The 11495-nt window shown below is 52.3% G+C and overlaps 2 protein-coding genes across 3 annotated transcripts; both read right to left on the bottom strand.

The window, feature by feature from the left end:
• Window positions 1–2327: 2327 nt before the first annotated feature.
• Window positions 2328–3861, bottom strand: LOC109740949 (peroxygenase-like). 2 transcript variants are annotated; one of them, XM_020300020.4, is made up of 6 exons: window positions 3662–3855; window positions 3426–3581; window positions 3234–3319; window positions 2979–3073; window positions 2748–2873; window positions 2328–2627 (listed from the first exon to the last, which is right to left on the bottom strand). In XM_020300020.4, the coding sequence occupies exons 1-6, from the start codon at window positions 3777–3779 to the stop codon at window positions 2474–2476; spliced, it is 735 nt and encodes a 244-aa protein (XP_020155609.1). In that variant the 5' UTR covers window positions 3780–3855; the 3' UTR covers window positions 2328–2473. The 2 variants fall into 2 exon arrangements, with proteins under 2 accessions (XP_020155609.1, XP_040255428.1); XM_040399494.3 differs by lacking the exon at window positions 2748–2873 and having other exon boundaries at window positions 3662–3861.
• A 627-nt stretch (window positions 3862–4488) lies between these two features.
• On the bottom strand, window positions 4489–11116 carry LOC109740914 (inositol transporter 4). Its single transcript, XM_020299979.4, has 7 exons — window positions 10650–11116; window positions 9858–10013; window positions 9609–9679; window positions 9150–9485; window positions 8671–8778; window positions 5308–5910; window positions 4489–5214 (listed from the first exon to the last, which is right to left on the bottom strand). Exons 2-7 carry the CDS (start codon window positions 9988–9990, stop codon window positions 4720–4722), a joined length of 1746 nt encoding a protein of 581 aa, XP_020155568.1. The 5' UTR covers window positions 9991–10013; window positions 10650–11116; the 3' UTR covers window positions 4489–4719.
• Window positions 11117–11495: the final 379 nt, after the last annotated feature.

Here is an 11495-nt window from a genome sequence, read left to right as displayed (position 1 = left end):
AATTTTGACAAGTCCGGCGAATTTAAGAATAGAAGGTTTCGCAACACGAGCACTGTTGCAGGAATAGAGAAGAAGAACGAAGAAGAAGCGGACGGCTCGCCTCGTACAATCGAACGGCTCGCGAGGCGGCGGATCCGCCGGCCAACGCGTTGCATGGCCCAAACAAAATCGTGAATTTGAAAAGTACCGCGCTACAAATCTGATGTCAGATTTTTAAACATGCCAAATTAAACATTTTTTACGGCTATTTCATGTCTAGAACCTGACAATTCCCTTCGGCAAGCATGGAAATCTTGCATATTCAGTTTTTTGCCAAGATTTGCCATGTTTGCAGACGGGAATTGCCAGGCTTTTGACACGTAATTTGCCATTAAAAATGTTTGATTTACCCTGCTTAGAAATATGACGTCAAATTTTTATCATTTCCTTTTGAAAATACTCCCTCCGTTCCCAAATATAAATCTTTCTAGAGATTCTAACAAGTGACTACATACGGAGCAAAATGAGTGAATCTATACTCTAAAATATGTCTACATACATCCGTATGTTATAGTCCATTTGAAATGGCTAAAAAGACTTATATTTAGAAACGGAGGGAGTAGTTCACATGCTTAAAAAATTGTTCATGAATATAAAAAATCATGAATTTGAAAAAATTCAGAAACTTGAAAAAAACATGAAGTGGAACAAAGTTTATGGATTTAGAAAAAAGTTTAGGAATTTGGAAAGAGAAGTTCATGCAAATTAAAAAGAAAAATAAAATAAAATAATACATACAAGAACAAAAGCCGGCCGAAAACGGACAGAAACAAAACACAAGAACGGGCCACCAAAAAATGCTAGAAGAACCGCACTACGCTACAGTCATAAGTGGGCCTGCCCGTTCGGTCGGGGTGACTGCGCCCCGCACGCATTGGCCTCTATTGACGCCAAATAGGATTTTGTCGAAATCACTAGTTAAGTAGTACTCGTTGCAAAGATCATCCCCACCTTTCAGGTAGTGACAAGTGGTGCCACTTGTCACAACCTGAGAGTTTTTCCTTTTTTCGTAGATTCGTTTATTCAAAACGTTTTATCTTTTTAATCATGCGTCCAAATCTTGAACCATTTTCACCGTTGGATTCCTCGTATCGAGATCTTCAAAACTAGATTCATGTTGATAGGTTTTGATGAACTTTTTTTCACGAAAAAAAACTGAACCGGAAGCACAGGTTTTTTCGCTTTTCGGGAGGCACGCCCGTGCCTCTCGGGAAACCACAACCGTGCCACTTGTGGAAGCAAAACTGTGCCTCTCGCGGAAGAAAAGAGAAGAGAAAACAAGTTTTTTTTCGTTTCCGAGGAGGCAAGGCCATGCCTCTCGCGAAAACACAACAATGCCTCTAGTGGGAGCAAAACCGTGCCTCTCGTGAAAGAAAAAAAAAACACTTTTTTTTCGTTTCCGAGAGGCAAGGCTGTGCCTCTCGTGAAAGCACAACCGTGACTCTCGCGGAAGCAAAACCGTGCCTCTCGCGAAAGAAAAAAAACAGAAAACGCGTTTTCTTCGTTTCCGAGAGGCACGGCCGTGGCTCTCGCGAAAGCACAACTATGCCTTTCTCGGAAGCAAAAATGTGCCTTTCGATGAAAGAAAAAAACAGTAAACGTGTTTTTTCCGTTTCCGAGAGGCATGGCCGTGACTCTCGCGAACCAAAACCGTGCCTCTCGCGGAAGCAAAACCGTGACTCTCGCGAAAGGGAAAAAACACGTTTTTTCATAAAAATAAGTTATTTTTTGAAATAAAAAATGGTCCAAAAGTTTAGGAAGACCGGTGAAAACCGAAACGTCAGAAAAACCCCGAGAAAAAAAACCGTTTAAAAAGCGGAAAACACGTGCGAAAAAATAAAAACAAAAACAAAATTCGGAGGGAGTGTCCAGAGCGCGACACGTGGCGGGCGGCTGGAAGCGCGCCATGTGACGTTGAAAGTAGCAAGGCTTCCGAAGGAGTGCTCGTTAATTAGTTGCTCTCGGTTTTTGTACCAAACATGGCCTAACTTCGTCTATGACAAAAAAAGTATGTGGGGTCCTCCTTCTGGAGTTTCAGAGAATGCAAATTGTTGGGCCGTACCTCAACCCGCGGCAATTCCATGCAATCAGTCTCAGCCTTATTGTTTAAAGGGTCTGTCTAGGACACATCTAGATATGACATAGTTATGTCACATCTAAGCTGATATCCACTTTATTTGTGGTCTACTTTTTTGTCCTAGTTTTTTTTTTGTTGCTGCATTATATATTTGTGGGAGCTTAGATGTGACATCCTTAAAAAAACATCTAGATGTGAGTTAGACAAACTGTTGTTTAAAATCAACATTGAAAACGACTGTGTTTCTTTTCCTGATGAAACTGGGCACAACTTATTATTTCATGGTAGGAATACATGAGGCGGTAGCTAGTCCACAGTCTTAGACAGGAAGACATTCCGGGCCGACAGCGTTGCATGCTACTGCCGCTTCCCGTGTGCCTGCCTCCTCTCGTCGGCGATGAACTCGAAGAGACTACCGTCGAAGCAGCGGCGAATAGCCTCCCTCGGAAGGTTCCCCTCCTCATCCTTGGCGAGCATGTACAGCAGCATCCACTCCGCCTTGCTCGCCACCCTGAATCAACAAGTACCCATGGATTTATCATTAATTAGAACACATTTCTGCCATTTCACCCGAGAGAATGGAGCACAAAATCAGCGTGCAAATGGTCCAACGTGTAAAACGAAATCAGACCATCCGAATGGATCGTTCGCCTGCCGTTGGCCCTCGGCCATCATCCAGATCTCCCGGAATGTGAGCTTATCCGGCGACGAGCGGGCGTTCTTGCTGAATATGTTCTCGAAGTTCACCGGCATGTACCTATAAGCATTCATTCACAATCGTACATATGTGCCGGCCATGTAACTAGCAGATCACACAACATTCTTAACACTACTGGTAGAAAGTGTTTGGTCAGTTAAATACCTTCCCTCGGTGTCATAAGTCGCGGTGTCGCTGCCATGCTTGGCCCTGTGGATGTTGTCGATGTAGATCGGGAACAGCAGAGATGGTACCCAGCTCTGTGTCCGGAGCCATGAAAGATGAGGTGAAAATTTAACTTGCCATACATACTCCTACTTGACAAAATGTCGAATACGATAGGGTATGCTGTATGCATCAGCCGGGGACCGTGGAGGATGCATGTTTCTCGAGTTAATTCTGACCATTTTTGAGACTTACATGCAGAGTTGTGTAGCTGAGGCTAGCATGAATGGCCATTGCGAAGACGACGGAGACGATCATGTTGAAGCCCAGTGCCCTCAGTCCTGAAACCAGCGCAATTTTACTGGCTGCTCAACATGCTATCCGTGGAGGAAAACTGATTAAATTTTACTGACTGCAACAGTAAAACTGACGTAACTGAAAGTTTACCTTGGTAAGTTTCCCATGGATAGATGACGCCGTCGCCATCCATGTCGAAGAAGGCGACGTGTTGCTGCAGCACGCTCCTCTGGCGGTGCTGGTGCCCGCCCTCCTTGCTCCCTCCGGGATGGTACACGTCCGGCGCCACCAGGGCTCGGGCCAGGTCTGCATGTCACGGGCCTGTAAGAATTCGCCGGCCGGGGCAGCAGCCACAGGGGAAGAATAGTCGAAGAAGAATCACCCACAGGGCTTCGGGATGTGCTTCTCCAGGTCCGCTCGGACGGGTCGCCGGGCCGTCACGGGCGCCGCCTCCGCCACCGGCGACAGCTCTTCTTCCCTGACCGCCCTTGCCTCCTCCGCCATGACGCTCGGCTCGATCGCTCTCTCTGTATCACACCGTGCGTTGCGGATGGATCAATGGTGGGTGGGTGTGTGTGGGTGAGTAAATTCTCTGGCCTTCTGCTCTTCTTATACGGGGCGAGGGCGAGGGCGAGGGCGGTGGCGGTGCCGCCGCGGCAAAGCCCAGGGGAGGTGTGTGCCGTGTACGCATATGGGCAGCCCGGGGCAAGGGATCGGTGTGCTGACTCGTCCGCCATGCGGGGCACCAACCTTCGCCGTGCCGCTCGGGTGGCCAAACGTGGTGGCTTTTGTGGTGGCACTCGTTCACGACATAGCTGCGGTCGGTCTGCTCGGCAAAGGGAGCGCTAGACGGCACCGCTGGTTTGGCCCGTCCCGCAAAAGTAAACGAGAGGTGTCAGAGGGTATCGTGCTGACAGGAGGTGTCAAGCAAGGAGGGAAGCGTAAAGAAGCAGAGAAGAAAGCGTACAAGGATGGCAGGTGATTCCAACCGTGTAGTGGGCTAAGTGTACAATGTGTGGGCCGTGGGCCGGACCCAGTGTGTAATCGAACCGTGCAATATATAAGCAATAGTCGTCTCGTTCGTATAGCAAGCCACCGATGAAATGAACTCAGTCTGAGCCTCTCCTTCTTTTCTTTCATCGATCCTTCATCCGAGTAGAGAAGCTCCGGTCGCCGGCGAAACCATGCCGCGGCTAGGAGGTGACAGACTCCAACACTGAAACAAAACTCCATTACCTGTTCTAAACACACCCCGGGGGGGTACAGGGGGAAAACTCTAACAAGTACTGTACTAACATATCGACAGTGTCGTAACGTAGCTACTCTTTTTCCAAAGAACCAAAAAAACTGCCGTAACGAAGGCCTCTACACACGCTAATCTTGTGCTGTAAGACTATTGCTACTTAGAACCGAAGAATTCAAACAGCTACCGTCGATGCAGATTTCATAGCATAGCGACCCCAATCTCGCGCCCTTTTGTCGGTGCCTCCGGGTGGTACCGCTTCCAAGGCCTGTAGTTCTTGCTCCCAAGCATCTTCTCCACCTCCTTGAACTGCAGGCCCTTGGTCTCCGGCACGGTGAGGAACACCACGATGAGCGCCATGAACGAGACGCCGCAGAAGAGTAAGAAGGTGGCCGCCGAGCCCAGCGCCTTGGTCAGGGTCAGGAACGTCTGCGTCACGATGAGGTTGGACACCCAGTTGGCCACCGCGGCGATGCCACCGCAGATTCCCCTGAAGCGCAGCGGGTATATCTCCGAGTTGACGATCCATGGCACGGTGCCCATGCCGGGCGAGTAGGAGACAATGTATGCGGCCAGCGCGAGCAGCGCCAGCCACCCATACTTGTTTGGGCACCCTTCCGAGTAGAACTCGCGGTGGTCGGCATGGCACACCCCTCGCGTTTCGTTGTTCAGTGCCAGGCAAGCGCCGGGACGAAGCTGTGCATGGAAAAGATTTGCAGATCATGAGCAATTCTTACAAAAGAATGACACCAGTTTTACAATGATGAAACAAGAAGGGATCGAATTTACCGCGTTTCCTTCATGAGCACAAAACCCGCACGTGGATGCGGCCCTGAGGCAGTCCATGCAGCTCCAGTGGACGTTGGGGTTGTACTCTGGGCACGTCTGATTAGCAAACGGACGCGTCTCCACATCGCTGACAGGTGGAGCATTGTGTGCGGCTCTGAGGAAAGTGCTGCCAAGCACAGCGAGCCACACGACGATGCCAACAAGACTGAGGAGCATCAGGCGCCTCCGGCCAACCCTGTCCACAAAGAACATGCTCACGATCGAGCCGACGGCATTGAGTCCTGAGGTGATGAGTGAGAGGGCCATGGCCGTGTCGTTGGACGCGAAACCCGCCAGCTGGACGATCGTCGGGCTGTAGTACATGACAGTGTTGATGCCGACAAATTGCTGGGCGACCTGCACAATGACACCGGCCATGAGGCCACGGCGGACAACCTTGCTTCCAAATGCTTTCTTCAGCTTGCCAAATACGCTCTGCTCGCCTATGGACCCCTCCAGGACCATCTCATCTTCAACTAATTTTCGCAAGGACTCAATCTCTTCTTCCACCTCATTTGCAGGGTAAATCTTCCGCAGAATGGCAGCAGTTTCCTCTTTCCTACCCTGTTAGCCAAGAGAACGAAACCTTTTAGAAATTTTAAGCACATTTCTTTTGAAAAGACATACTGCCAATGGTAGGAACTTGTACCCTACCAGGCCTGGGGCGTAAGCAGTAAGGGAAGGAGGGGGCTGGGCGAGGCGATGAGCGGCCGCGCCGGCGGTTGGGCGCCGTCGCGGAAGAGGAGGGTGGCGGCAGCTGCGCAAGGGCAGGGGGCGGCTAGGGTTCCGGCTCCTCTGGGAGCCGGGCAATAGAGATAATATTATTCTTATTGCTTAATTCCAAAAAGAGTCTTACAGCCTATATTTATAACCTAGATAACTTGCATAAGAATTAACCTAAGATAACTTGCATAAGAATTAACCTAAGATAACTTGTGGGCTAAGATTGCCCGGTGGGCCTAGCTAAACCGGGACTAGCTAAACCGGTCATAACACTTCTCCCCGCCTGCACAAACAGCTCATCCTCGAGCTGTAAGGTGGGGAAGCGCTTGCTGAACTCCTCGAGGCGATCAACCAGCGTCAAACACCTTCTCGACAGCTGGGGCGGCCAGGTCGGCGGCGACGGCGTTCCTCCGGAATGTAGTCTGCAACCTCCAGGTAGAAGAGTCGCGGGCAGGCATGGCCGGGCGTGTAGGGCTCATCGCAGTTGAAGCACAACCCTTGGCGGCGACGCTCGAGTAGCTCGGCTGAGGTGAGCCGGCGGAACGGGCGCGCCGCGGTCACGGCGAGGGGTGCCGCAGAAGCCTGCGCAGGCCGACCCTGCGCGGAATCCGGCCCGGGTAGCGACCCAGCGGTCCGGGACGGTGATTCCTGCTGGATGGCCACCGCGTGGCGCTCGAACGCACGGGCGTAGTACATGGCCGACTGGAGATCCTAGGGTCCCCGAAGCTCCACGTCCATGCGGATGTGATCCGGAAGTCCACCGACAAAGAGGTCGGCCCGCTGCTGCGCCGTCACACCCGACGCATGGCATGCCAGGGCCTGGAAACGGTCGGCGTAGTCCTGCACCGTGGAGGTGAAGGGAAGACGGCCGAGCTCCGCCATGCGGCTCCCGCGAACAGGAGGCCCAAAACGAAGGAGGCAGAGCTCGCGGAAGCGCTCCCAAGGGGGCATGGCGCCCTCGTCCTGCTCGAGGGCGTAATACCAGGTCTGTGCCGTGCCGCGGAGGTGGTACGAGGCGAGCCAGGTACGCTCCGATGCGAGGGTGCGCTGCCCGCGAAAGAACTGGTCGCACTGGTTGAGCCAGTTGAGGGGGTCCTCCGTGCCGTCATAGGTGGCGAAGTCGATCTTGGCGAACCGTGGCGGCGTTTGGGTCGACGCGCCATGGCCGACCGGCTCGGCGGTGCGGAGCAATGATGATGACGGCGCCCGGTCTACGGTGGGGAGGCCGTCGTAGGTCCCCGCGGAGCCAGACGAGGTCCTAGACTGCAGCGTGGGTACCCGTGGGTCCCTGGCCTCTGTGTAAACTGGCGGTGGCGACGTCCCGCTTAGCCAGGCCGGGATCGGGGACGGTGACGGCGGAAACCGGACCTGCTGGATCGGAAGTCCTCCCGGTGTGGACTGGTCCAGTCCGGAGCTAGGCGGCGGTGGTGGAAGCTAGACCGGTGCTGGCGGCGCGGCGGGGCCGGCGCGGGCCAGTGCGGCCACTGCGGCGCTGGTGCGGGCGCGGGTGGCGCCGCGAGAACCGGCGCGGGCCACTGCGGCCAGGACGGCGCTGGGGCGGACGGCGAGGGCGCGGAGAACGGCGGCTGCAGTGGGCCGGTGGCCGCCGGCGGCGGCGTCTGCTGTAGCGGCCAGGGGGCCGCTGATGGCGCCGGCGCCAAGTGCCAGAGGGGCGCCGCGGCGGCCGGTGGGCCGCTCGGTTGGGGCGCCTGGAACGGCAGCATCAGGGGGGTGCCGTAAGCGAAGACGCCCTGGGGCGGCCACAACGCGTGGCCGTAGGCGGCGATGGGCGCCGTTGGTAGGGGCACGTAGGGCCCGGCCGCGTACTGCTGCTGCTGCAGGTGAAGGCTCTGGACGGCGATCACGAGATCCCGCAGGGTGGCCGTCACCTGCTCCAGTGTGAAGACGGCGGACGGCGGTGGCGCAGAGGGAACCGGGGATGGCGGCGCGAGCGGGGCCGCGGTGGAGACGTGGCCCGCCAGCGCGGTGGTCCCGGCGGCGGACGTCATCAGCGCGGTGAGGGGCGGCGCCGTCGTCATCGGAGCGGTGGAGCCGCTGGATAGCGCCGGCAGTGGTGGTGGCAGCGACATGACCTAAACTTGGTCTCTGATTACCAAATTGGTAGGAACTTGTACCCTACCAGGCCTGGGGCGTAAGCAGTAAGGGAAGGAGGGGGCTGGGCGAGGCGATGAGCGGCCGCGCCAGCGGTTGGGCGCCGTCGCGGAAGAGGAGGCTGGCGGCAGCGGCGCAAGGGCAGGGGGCGGCTAGGGTTCCGGCTCCTCTGGGAGCCGGGCAATAGAGATAATATTATTCTTATTGCTTAATTCTAAAAAGAGTCTTACAGCCTATATTTATAACCTAGATAACTTGCATAAGAATTAACCTAAGATAACTTGCATAAGAATTAACCTAAGATAACTTGTGGGCTAAGATTGCCCGGTGGGCCTAGCTAAACCGGGACTAGCTAAACCGGTCATAACAGCCAACATTTTAATTTCTCGGCAACAATTTTCTAAGACATTGTACTGTGTAAAGACACTAGGCTATGTGACAATGGTGTTTTCCAATAATCTGACAGCTCATTTGTGCAGAAATACTGACCTGCCTGTATAACCATCTTGGTGATTCTGGGAGCGTCAACATTAGTATGAACTGAAGAAGGGCGGGGAATCCTGCAATGCCAAGCATCCACCTCCAAGTTCCCGGCACCTGACGGAATTCGCAGAGATATCATTATTACTACTATTTGGTGAAAAGATTTGATCATGTATCAAATAATGGAACTTTTTTTTTGAAGGAACATAGCAGTAGTTCTGCCTTTTCATATTAGAAGAGGGAAAGGAACCAAGGTTCCAGGTGTTGTACAGAGCGGCCAGAGCCCACACACACACTTAAGAGAAACAAAACTCAGTAAACCCAAAAAGGAAATAAAGACACTAAAAAGTAGCCTCCTTGAACATTGCTATTTCATCTCTAGCCATAGCAGCGACAGTCTCGGGGGAGCATCTCTTCCCGTCAAAAGTCCGCCTATTTCTCTCTTTCCAAATAATAATGGAACTTCAAAGTCAGTCATCTAGTACCTTGGTGAATGCCAGATTAATAAGGTATGCCATGAACTGCCCTCCAGTGATAAGAAGGCCATTTGTGCTCACTAGCGCCCCTCTTATTCTAGCCGGGGAGACTTCGGAGATATACAGAGGAGCTGTCATGGAAGCCATTCCAACTCCAAGACCAACAAAGACCCTCCCAACAATGATAACAGCAGGTGACGGGGCAAAGGCCATGATAGCGGCACCTGCAAGGAACAGAACATCTGCGATAATGAGGGAAGGCCTCCTTCCAAATCTGTCATTCATCCAGCCACCAAGTCCAGCTCCAACAATAGCTCCAGCTACAACCATACTCACTATTGTTTCCTGCATTCGAATCAGCCACACCATGAGATGTTATAGCTACATGAGTAAATTACTTAAGGGCTTAAGATTGCAGAAACTGAAGTCGAACCAGATTGCAAAATCCATTGATATAACCACACGTACCCTTAGAGTAGTGTTCTTTTGTAACTCGATAAAATCATCTCGGATGAACAGAAGTGCTCCAGATATGACACCTAGCAACAAAAACTATATGTCAACAATGAGATAAATTTGCCATGAATTGCACCCCCAAAGTTTAGCTAAACATATATAGAAGAAACATACGCATCATCATGGTACCTCAGCAAGTCAGCAGTAAAAATAGAGACCGGTGTGCCTGTATCTTGTGACGTGTAAGAACATAGTTCATACCTGTATCATATCCGAAAAGAAGACCGCCGATGCCAGCAGAGAAAACAAGTCGAAGAATATAAGGCTGGCTCCAAGTCAGGCGTAAGCACTCCTTAAACTCAGCCTTTCCAGCTACACTGGCACCCCCTTCCATTGCATTCAACGGCCCTTGTCCACCTGACGTACGTTCAGAAGAGCTTGGTCACGCACCAGTAAGAAGAAATCCACATATACTAGTACAGAGAAATACATGCTTTGGGCTACATAAATATATGGTTGCTAAATAAAGATACAAGGGATTACTGAAATTTTAACAACTTGAGTAGTAAATTATTTCGTTCACAAATAAAAAAGACTTCTATTGGATCACAGAATCTCAACATCAACATCAGTGAACGCAAACTGGGAAAGGAACCTGGACAAACATTGGGTGCTAGAAACTGACATTCATGGGTGGACAGCCTTAAACAATGCCACTGTAGGCTCGGCCAACAGAAAAAAACAATGCTACTTGAGGAATCTACTAGACATAAATCGAGAAGATGGAACCAAATCCCGATATGTCCTAGCAGATCCTATGATCGTACGCCTCCGTGATAAATGTACGAGAATCTGCCGAAACATTGGTATAAAACCAAATTTATCCCCTCAAACCCCAAACCAATCCCGCACTCAAGACCCCAGGGCCAGGGGCGGATCCAGATTCTAGACTGCGTCGCGGAGGCCGGTGGGATTTAACCAATCGCCCGATTCGGAAGGGGGGGAAATTCCTCCAGAAAGTTTTAATCATCGGATGAGTGAAACGGCTTATACCTCAGCAACCAGTTTCCAAAACTGCTGACGGGGCAGCGGCAGCAGCGTCGACTCGACGGGGCAGAAACGGGAGGGAGGCGCGCGCGTCAGCGGCGAAAGGGGTTTGCCGGGGCTGAGAGGCGGCGGCGGCGGCAGTCCTGGGGCGCGGCGGTGGGCGGAGGAGAAGTGTGGGAGAGATCTTTATGGCCGCATTGGGCCCGAGTGGAGCTTGGGTGGGCCGGGAGCACGGCACGACAGAGGCAGGTCGGGGGGAGGGGGCGGACGGGGCGGCGGGGAGCGAATGTCGGTGGCGGGGAGCGATGGATTTTTGAGGCGACGATGGACGGGAGGTTCGGGAGTCCACCACGGGTCCGACGCCACGACGGGCAAGCGGTGCGCGCTTGCGGCCGGGTCCTTTCTCCGGAGAGGGCGGGAGCGCCTCCATTGCTGTCATGCTGTGTGCGTGTGCGTGGTGTGCGGGGGAGAAACGGAAAAAACATCCCACGGCAGCGTATTCGGTGCTCTTGCTGGTATCTTGGGATTTGGTGCGTGCGGCGTGCTTCCAAGTCATACTAGCGTGACTAGAAGTTCAGGAGAACCAGTTGATGCCTCCTTTGGTTTACATATAATTTTGTAGGAATTCGGATGGATATGAATTTGTAAAATTCATTTGGAACCGTTTGGTTCGTACACGTGGATTCCTATTCCTATGCAGGATAGTAAACAATGCTTCGCATATTAAAGGAAAGATAATATTAGCCTAGACCTACTATTCAGCATGGATGGTGAGTTATCTCAAAAACAATGAACAATAAATATTAGCCTAGACCCGATGACAAAATTGCTATCATATGATTTGAATAACAT

This window comes from Aegilops tauschii, chromosome 2 (genome assembly GCF_002575655.3).
Source record: "Aegilops tauschii subsp. strangulata cultivar AL8/78 chromosome 2, Aet v6.0, whole genome shotgun sequence".
Lineage (NCBI taxonomy): Eukaryota > Viridiplantae > Streptophyta > Magnoliopsida > Poales > Poaceae > Aegilops > Aegilops tauschii.
This window is presented reverse-complemented; position numbering and strand designations above follow the sequence as displayed.

Bases quoted from the DNA above. Each gene is read 5' to 3' on its own strand.
- LOC109740949 (XM_020300020.4), bottom strand. From the start codon at position 3,779: ATGGCGGAGGAGGCAAGGGCGGTCAGGGAAGAAGAGCTGTCGCCGGTG. The intron at 3,074-3,233 runs GTAAGTCTCAAA...CTCCGGACACAG, and splicing joins TCAGCTACACAACTCTGCAT to AGCTGGGTACCATCTCTGCT. The intron at 2,874-2,978 runs GTATTTAACTGA...GAATGCTTATAG, and splicing joins ACTTATGACACCGAGGGAAG to GTACATGCCGGTGAACTTCG.
- LOC109740914 (XM_020299979.4), bottom strand. From the start codon at position 9,990: ATGGAAGGGGGTGCCAGTGTAGCTGGAAAGGCTGAGTTTAAGGAGTGC. The intron at 9,680-9,857 runs GTATGAACTATG...TTTTGTTGCTAG, and splicing joins TCTTTTCGGATATGATACAG to GTGTCATATCTGGAGCACTT. The intron at 8,779-9,149 runs GTACTAGATGAC...GAATTCCGTCAG, and splicing joins TTAATCTGGCATTCACCAAG to GTGCCGGGAACTTGGAGGTG.